Source organism: Cynoglossus semilaevis, chromosome 15 (genome assembly GCF_000523025.1).
Source record: "Cynoglossus semilaevis isolate Cse_v1.0 chromosome 15, Cse_v1.0, whole genome shotgun sequence".
Lineage (NCBI taxonomy): Eukaryota > Metazoa > Chordata > Actinopteri > Pleuronectiformes > Cynoglossidae > Cynoglossus > Cynoglossus semilaevis.
In genome coordinates this window covers 12,475,138-12,484,345 of record NC_024321.1, presented here as the reverse complement: position 1 = coordinate 12,484,345, position 9,208 = coordinate 12,475,138, and the positions used below count along the sequence as shown (strand labels likewise).

Sequence of the window (9,208 nt, the reverse complement as noted above, 5' to 3'; positions counted from 1 at the left end):
AAGGGTTCTATCACACTGTATTCAAGGCTTTAATTTGCTTATTCAAATCAGGAATGCAACTTATTAGTCATTTTGTTGTCGTGGTCTTTTTCCCAACACTTACAGCACCATGCTGCTATTGGACAACCCAGCTGTTAATTAAACACAGTGACCAATCATATCTATCCTCCCTGTGTTCTCTCTATTCATGTCTTTCCATATATGATTATTTACTAAGTGAAGCTCATATTTTGTAGGAGACAAATCTGGAATTTGCCATTTTTATTGCACCATAATTAAATAAACAATTAATAATTGTTACGTACATATATAAGTTATATATCTGTACATAATAAAGGTGTTGTGTCAGACATGTTACTATGTATAGTCAGCACTCAACACTGTGATTCCAGTAATAGACATGAAGTGATGTTGAGGCATCTTTGACGCAGCTACACCGACACACACACCAACACCAACACACACCCACTCACAGAGCAATCTCTGTCAATAAGTAACATTTTCCATCACAGTTTACCTCTTTAACAGTAAATCGTTAAATTCAAATGAACCTTGAAGTTCTGTTGTCATCGTCTCTCACTCCAGTTTCTGCTGACATCTCGTCCAACTGCTCATCTTTAAACAGAAATGTGCGGCGGGGGGAGGCGGCATCTGTGACTTCACTTCACTGAAAACTTTAAAGAGAAGCTTCACAGCAGACACATGAAGGTGAGAGGCTGCCGCCACCCAGATTAAACAGAAAGCATTAAAAAGTGAGTTTTAACACCGACTCCCTGTCCCTCGCCTGCTCAGGTGTGATGCTGTTTTTAATCCAAGGGGCTGGATTTTCCTGATAGCACCGCCTTTGTTAGTTCAGAGTCGAGGGCTGAAAACCGTCTGCTCACTGGTGGTCAATAAGTACAGAAAGTTTTCCTCTAAGGAAGTTTGGCTAATATTGGGTGCGTTAAGATCACATTCCTAGAAAATCAAAATAGCCACAAAAACTAATTTGATTTGCTAATGAAACAAGGGGAGTAGATCTGGTCTTCCTACCAAAATATTGCAAGGCAACAAGCTAAATTAATTTTCACACTTTTTTCATTTGTCCCATGGTGGGAAAATGGTCTGGACTGGTCATTCCATTTTTATTTATTTTTTTAATTTTGTTGATTTTTTTTAAAAAAAGCAGTTTTTAGGAAATCACAGTTCCGAGGAGATTTGAAGCAAAAGCTGGTAATAAATTGACATGAGGGTGCTCATCACTAGTCATGTCTTTAAAAGGTGGAACTGCAGAAAATTTAAACAAACACAGCTAAAAGTAACAATAAGTAAAGCTAATGTGTTTTTCACATAATGATCAACAGTGATCTCAAACATTCCCCATAGTGATTAAAAGAAACTCCACTTTTAAAGGGAATGTACGAAATATTCTAATATAAGGTAAAAAAAAATGTCTCACCATCGATACCATCACTAGACCTCTGACACACCTGAATGATGTGACACATGTCCGTTAGGGTGTTTCTGCCTGTTGCCGGGTGAGGAGAGATACTACAGACGAGGCAGAGGTTTAATGCTCAGCCTTATACCAGTGGACGTCACTCGTAATTCTCCATCTCTGTTGGATGTTTAATTCATGTTCCTCTCGCTGCAGCGACACATTTGACTTTGTTTCAGCTCTGACAAAAAGGAGCTGCTAAATGGTTCTTTTCAGAAGAGGAGGATTAAAATAAGACACAGGCTCCAGGCGTGAGGAGAGGAGGAGGATAAAAAAAACTGAAGAAAAGCAGAGGAAGAAGAAAGGAAGAAAGTGTTGATCAGAAAGTCTTTAAAGGCATTTAAGATTTTAAAAAAAAAGATGACAGAAACCTGAAAGAATGACTGTGAGAATACTCTGTTGTGTTCTCAGCTTCGCAGAAAGGTGTTCAGTACTGATGTAAAAAATGTAGTCATTAAAATGTATATAGAACATAGACACAGTGGTTACTGCTTTTGCTTAATACAAAACTGTAATGGCCACTAAAGTCACAAAAAGTAGCAGCTGTCCACCAGAGGGCGACTTCCCTCGTTGCAAGGCTAAGTTCTACTGTATTAGAAAGTGGTAGTAGCTTCAGTGGATCAATTAACTCTTTTGTTGCCTTTTAGCATTGAAACTAATTGGGTTACCTTTAGGTAATATGCCATTTTTAATTGTTTAGTTATTTCTGGCTAACTATCATTTATCTGTATTAGGTCATTGGAACCTTTTAGAATGATTTGTGGCTTATTAGTTTGCTAATTATTAACTTTAATTCAAACTTTTAACATATGTTGCTATTTTCAGCTCCCTAGTCACTTCAAAAACAAACTTTAAACATAGTTCAGTGTTTGTTTACACCAACTTTTAACTTTGAGTGTTACAAAGTCAACTCACTATTTTTTTTTGTATTTGCTTTAGTTATCCTTAAATTCTCTTTGTAACTTCAGGTGTGTCTTACTTTCTTTTTGGGCCACCATTATTGAATTCTCAATCATTTACAATATAATTGACTCATATGTAGCTTTCTGTGAGCAAAAGAATATGGTGCGGGTAACCAGCTGTGTTGAGCTAGTTGTTTGATATGTATATTTCATCTATAACTGTTTTGCCGACTTTTTTTTTTAATTTAAATGTTATACTAATCAAAACTAGGGACATGACGCCTCTGCCCATTTTACATTATATTTCTTTTATTTTTTGACTGCAAATGTCAACCAAAACGTTTTTCTTATTTCAAGATAAAATTTCATAAATGTAAAAATCATTTTCCTTGCCTTTAGAAAATTATTTTTGTTCTGTTTTGTTTATTGATCCACTAACTAAGTGGTTGCACGTCATTTACCTGCGTTGTCATTAGCAACATAGCCTGCAAATGTGTTCTTTCCTCCAGTATCAGGTTGAACACATTCATTCTCTTCTTCTCTCCTTCCCTGAGTCCTCCTTCGTCCTAATCTTCCTGCTCTCTTTCACAATATTTTATCACATTTTTTTTCTTCTCCTGTTGCTCTTTTAATCGTGGTGTTTTACTGCCATCGTGTGGCTACAGACGAGTCAGAAGTAAGTGCACCAGAAACGATAACAGAGAGCGACCACAATTTAAAGCTGCTGTCAGATTTTTGTGAGAACGTTTATTATGAAAATAGAAACCGGTGCTAGAACCACGCATTCTTGGCTTTAAAATTTTCAATTCTAGGAGCCAGAGATGCAATTTTATCTTTTGGCCACAGCACAGCCCTGTTATTTAAAGTGGAAAAACAAGCTTTACAGAAAATGTTTACGGAACTGTTCGTTATGTGTTATATATATTTTATAAAGAAATTCAAATGTTACAGTGGGATAAATTATTATCCTACTGCTCTGCTCGGACCAGTTTATATATTTATGCCAAGAAGAGGTTGGATCAGTCCTGGATAAAGCGAAGTGTAAGAGTTGGCTTATTTCTCATGAAAACACAGATTTTCTCTACAGACCTTGATGTTGACGCAGTAGGAGTCTTTAAACGGGAAATAAAAATCCAGCAGTGTGACAAAGCAAGATATCATTCAGATATCACTGACATAGAAAAAGGCAGAACTGATTGAATTAGTTGTTTGTTAAATAGATAAAGGCTCCTTTAAAACTGAAAAAAGTGTAGGTAAACAAAAGCACAACACCTCTGAGATCTTTAGACACAATACAAATTACTGGAAAATATCTATTGTTGTTTTTTTATTCATTTTTTTTTTAACACGAGTGGGGTTTTTTTCTCTCTCTCTCAACCATTACTTATTTTTCTTTCTTTCTTCAAATCTGACGTGCATTCCTTCCTGCTGTTGTTGACAGCGCCCAGGAATATGATGATTTCAGGCTGCCTCATTTGTTTTTCTTTTTTATTATTATTTATTTCCTTCGCTCCTTCGCCGCTGTAAACATAAATCACGGCGAGCGAAGCTCATATAAACGTCAGCGGCGACAGCGGAGCTCATAAGCCTCTAATTTGATCTTCGTTCATTGGGGACACGGTGTGAATAAAAACCTCACCTAGTAAATCATCATTTTCTGCTCTCTGTCAACATCAGTCTGTTTAGCCAGCGGAGGCCCCGCCCACCTGCATGTTCATTACGCAGCCACAATCCCCGGTGCAAACCGTGTTTAAATGAAACACTGCATTCATGAAAGTACTAATAATAATGAATGACTCATTTAGAACATGATTTGTGATGCGATCGGTCACACTCTCTGTCTGTTGATTGGATGAGAAAGATTAGAGAGATATTAATGATTATTGAAAGTTTGTTTTCCCTCCGTGCATCTGTTGTCTATTCATATTTCATCGCTTTGTGTATTGAACGTTTGATTTATTTTTTTATTTATTGTTTTTGTCGGAAGCAACAGCTGCATTGGGAGCAGTGACTGGACACATCTGACAATATCATTTTTTACATTTTGACTGCTTATTTCACAAAAGACATTAATATGTATAAACTATAATGAACAACATAAATATATAATAATTTGAAAATACCATAACTTTCCAAACAACATTTATTGTTATTATTATTATTACTATTATTATAACATGAAATTAAACTTTTCATACATTCTGAGTATGGTAATATACTTAAATATGTTCTTTTTTATTAGGATACGGACTGATTTATAAAATGTAATTATGATGGTCACTTTTGTGATACAAAGTCCCCTCCTTTGGCACGTGCGTTTGTTGATGCTTACAGAATGTTACTGGCCTCTGCTGGTCAGCGGAATCTACTACAAGGGAACGCCATTCTTGACGCACCATGAGAAATTTTAAAAAGTAAAAAACTCACTTCACTTCAGCTACAAACACACAAAATAATTTCGACACCAAACAGCATTTGGTTAACATTTGGACACGTGCAGGCCTTTACATATGTTGCCAGGCCACTTTATTAGACACACCTGTTCAATTGCTCCTTCAGTCAGTCACATGGCAGCAACTCAGGGTTTAAGCAGTTTGTTTGTTTGTTATGGTTGTAATCTACCAGTAAATCTACAGCTAATCCCTGCAGTCATCAGTCGAGGGCAGGTTACTTTGGACAATTCACAAGTCCATCACAGAGCGCGTACAGAGACAAACAACCGTTCACACATATGCTCTTAGGGAAGAGCAGAACCTCGATGCAGTTATGTTACAGCAGTACGACGGGTACAGCCTGGGAAAAGTGAGAAATGTGGCTACAACTCGCAAAAGCTAAAACACCTGGGTAGGACATGTGAGTTATACCAGTTTTGTCCTGACACACGTTCCCTGAATACCAACTGAATGTAATGTAAATGCCACAGCCTACCTAAACAAAGCTCTACTACTAGTACTACTACTACTACTACTACTACTACTACTACTACTACTACTACTACTACTCTTTTTGTAGATCCAAATGCATTTACTGTAGTTAAACACATTTGCATTGGTCTCTGTGTGTTATTTCATTTTGAAAAGCTATCACATCTGTCCACTCTATTTTTCAGCCCTTGACTCAGTTTTTCGCATGAATCAGTAAACCAACCATATTAATAAAATAGTAAATAATATATGTACATTATACATGTAATAATGAAATTATGTATTGTGCACTTAATTGCGTCCTCTTATCTGACCTCCCTTTAAACACCATGGAACATTGGTCTTGGATATGACATAGACAAACATTCAGCAACAGTGATAAGCTGCCATGTCAGTAATTAGTAAGAATGTTTTTGGGATAATTGTTGAATATAAGTCCCAGGAGAACTAAGGTATCACAGACCAAATGTACCTAATGAATTAGCCTGAGTCCATAAATGTTCGAGTAAATAGGTGTAACCTTTATAATCAACCAAATTCACCAAAAGTTACAAAGCTTTAAAACTTCTTTCACTCCTGCATGATGTCAAAACATGAAAGAGTGCATTGTTTCAAAGTTCTTAAAGCTGTTGAGATAAAACTGCAGCCACAAATGAAGGTTGCTGTTCAACAAAGTGGCACAATTTAATTTGCAAAGCAGCGTAGAAGCAGCTTGGCTACGATAGACTCGCTAATGAAACCTCTCGGCTTTAACTCTAACAGTCTGCTTTAAATTTGCAGAAAGAAGGATTGACGGACGAGCGGGCAGCCGTCGTAGTGGAAACATGTATGCAAATACACAGATCTCGTTAATACGACTCTCTGCCGATGGTACGGCGACTTTGACAAGCAGAACAAATGCCCCTGCTGCCAGCATCAACGTGTGCAGGTCAGGAGAAGCCGTGGCGGTGCCAATGATGAAGGCCAAGGACGAATTCCACTTCCTTTATCCTCTTTTCAACGCTGGCGCCCACATTCTGCCTGTTCGCTTACTGTTAAATTAGTCATCTCAGATTAGAGACGCCTGAGGAAGGAAAAGTTTCCTCAAAACAGAGGGGAAAAAAAGTTGATAAAGCTCTATAACTTTATGTATATTGAACATATGCAAAAACATAGTCTGTAACTTTGTCTGAACTTGACAGCAGTAGGCGAATGAATAGCAGGCCTATAATTGACAAAAAAAGGGAGACAAACCTGAAAAAAAAAAAACAAGACAAAAACACAAATCCTAGATATTGCCTCAGTTTATAGGATTTCCATTAATATTCTTTGCTACCATTCTGTTATATTGTGTTGTCGGTAGTTTTATCGAGTAAATTTATCTGCCATTTCTGTACTTTGTCAACAGGCAAAACTGTATGAAAATATGAAAAGTAGACAAAATACAAAGTGGTGGTGATGAACCAAGAGCAGGTCAGAGATGATGCGACTGTGACGTCAATTGGGCTGCTAGATTACACTAATGCTAAAAACAACACACAATTACTATAGAAAGAAAAAACATGGACTTGAATATAACTAAAATAAAGGATGGATGGGAAACCAAAGGCCAGCACATATCAAAGACTAAAATCAACATTTTTTATATCATCAAGAAATTGAGCTGCGTTCTCAATAAACAAAGCCATATGTATGTGAGCGATTTACTTAAAACTTGGTTAAAAGATCAACAAAAAATGTGTGTAAGCAATGAAGTTAGACAATTGGCTGAAAGTTAATTTTATTTCAAAAACTTAGCCAAAATGACCCAAAAGATGGAGAAAAATATATGAATAAAAAAAATTGAAAAGAGTAGAAAAGAGTAATAGCCAAAATTTGTATGAAATATTTTAAACATTAAATTGGCTTAAAATAAAGTACTCAGAGAATTGTTTAAAATTGAGCCCAAAAACAACATATTTGTCAAAAGATTTGCCAGAACAAATTGTGTCCTCCATCTTTATACTTTTTATTTTTCCATTTTTAGCCAAGAGAAATGCCATGCAAACAAAGTAACAAATAATCAGATGTTGTTGTTGACTTTATTGATTACGTGACTGGATTTTAATGTGCAATAACCCCATCCAAATGTTCTACATGGCGGTTTTCTGAGGAACATATTTTACATCTAATCAACGCTAAGTTGAGCATGAGATTGTGCGATCACAGGTCATGCCTCGTGCCCTGAGCTTTTTCTGCAGCACGCCGTTCTCCTGCATGAGTCGGCTGTAGAGATCTTTAAGAGTACATAGTTCCTTTGACAGAGTCTCGTTCTCTCGTTCTTTCTCCATAAGTCCGTATGTCACTTTGTTCATTTTGGCCTGCCATTTCATGCCCTCCTCCCAATGCACAGCTTCTTCCTTGGCCTTCCCTGGATTATTTCCACGATCGTTTTTTATTACTGTTCTCTCTAACTCTGATTCAAGCCTCCTGATTTTCTTCTGCAGGTTCTCGATGGTCATCCCCTTACCGTATTGTTCTTGTAGTTTCTGAAAAGCACCGATTAGCCTCTTGTTTTGTTGCTGAAGCTCGTGGACTTCCTGCTCCCTCTCCTCTGACTCGACCTGTCCACGTCTCTGAGCTTTATGACTTCTCTGCAGCTCACGGCTCAAGCAGTCCACTTCCTGTGTTAGCCTGTTTTCCCGCCCTCTGGCAGCTTTGACAGACTTCACAGCTGCTTCTAGTTCCTCGCTCAGTTCTTTTAGTTGCACCTTCAGGTCTTGAGTGTGCCTGTCGACCACCTTCTGCACATTCTGATTGTCTTGTTTTTGTGCGGCCTCAACTACGGCCTGTCGCTCTGCTGCAGATGTCATCTCCGCCCGAAGCTCTAACAGGGCCTTACTGAGACTCTTGATCTGTTTCTCTTTCTGATCCACATGAGTTTTGAGTTTCCCCACCTGAGAGTTGCAGGACGCTTGAATGTTAACCTCTTTCTGTGACTCCAGCTCAACACGGAGCTTATTTAACTCCTTCCCCATGTGGACCATCTGACTTCTTAGGTCCTCGTTCTCAGCAGTGACAACCTGCACCTGGCCGGCATGACGAGACTCCATGGTTAACGTCTCCTCTGCGTGTTTTGTCGCTTGTGTTTCCATTGTGATCCTGTGCTGCTCCAGTTCCGCCGTGGTTATCCTCAGCTCTTCTGTTAACGAGGCAATTGCACGGTCCTGCACAGCTATCGTTTCTTCCAAACGTTCAAGTTGTTCATTGGGCAGTGCATTTACAGCGGACTTCTCAACCAGGTCCCCTGCTTGCTGTTTAAAGTGGTCCAAGGAGGTGATCATGTGAGAGGTCAGTTTCTGTTCCAGCATTTCCAGCTCCTCACAATATTTCTCTCTCATCTCTGTTTGATTCTGTTCCGCCTGCTTGTGGAACTTCTTAATAACGTCTTGTTTTTTGTCCAGCTGCTGCCGAAGGTCCTTGATGGTCTGTTGAGCCAGCTTGAGGACACGATGACTTTCTGACTGGCTAACCTCAAGTCTGATGGAGTCATTTAGCTGGTGCTCGCGGGCTGCTGCAGTGGAGAGTTGACAGCGCAGCTCATTGATAACTTCATCCTTAGATGCAGTGTTCTGTTCAGCCTTTAGAAGAGCAGTTTCTTTCTCTTCTAGCTTCTCAGACAATTTCTTACAGGTGGCCAGTGTCTCTGAGATAGTACAGTCATGCTCTTTGATTTTGTCCTGAGCAGAATCCAATAGTTCTTTGGTTTCTACTGCTTCTTTGCGGGCCAGTTTTAATTCCCGCCTCCATTCTTGGTTGCTCCTTAACAGTTGATGTATTTGAGACTTGACCTGCAAGGCTGGTTCTGACAACACATCACCACTACCACCAACATTCTGTAGCTGGTGTATTTTTGATTTTATTTGAAAACCTGGTTCTGATGACCC

The 9,208-nt window shown here is 38.5% G+C and overlaps 1 protein-coding gene across 1 annotated transcript in view; it reads right to left on the bottom strand.

Annotated features, from left to right (window-relative positions):
- Positions 1-5,945: 5,945 nt before the first annotated feature.
- Positions 5,946-9,208, bottom strand: part of LOC103391083 (centrosomal protein of 290 kDa-like) — a 4,680-nt gene continuing 1,417 nt past the window's right edge. Inside the window, exon 2 of the mRNA XM_017039170.2 lies at positions 5,946-9,202. Within this exon, the coding sequence (XP_016894659.1) occupies positions 7,460-9,202 (1,743 nt within the window). The 3' untranslated portion in view covers positions 5,946-7,459. The remainder of the gene's footprint in view (positions 9,203-9,208) is intronic.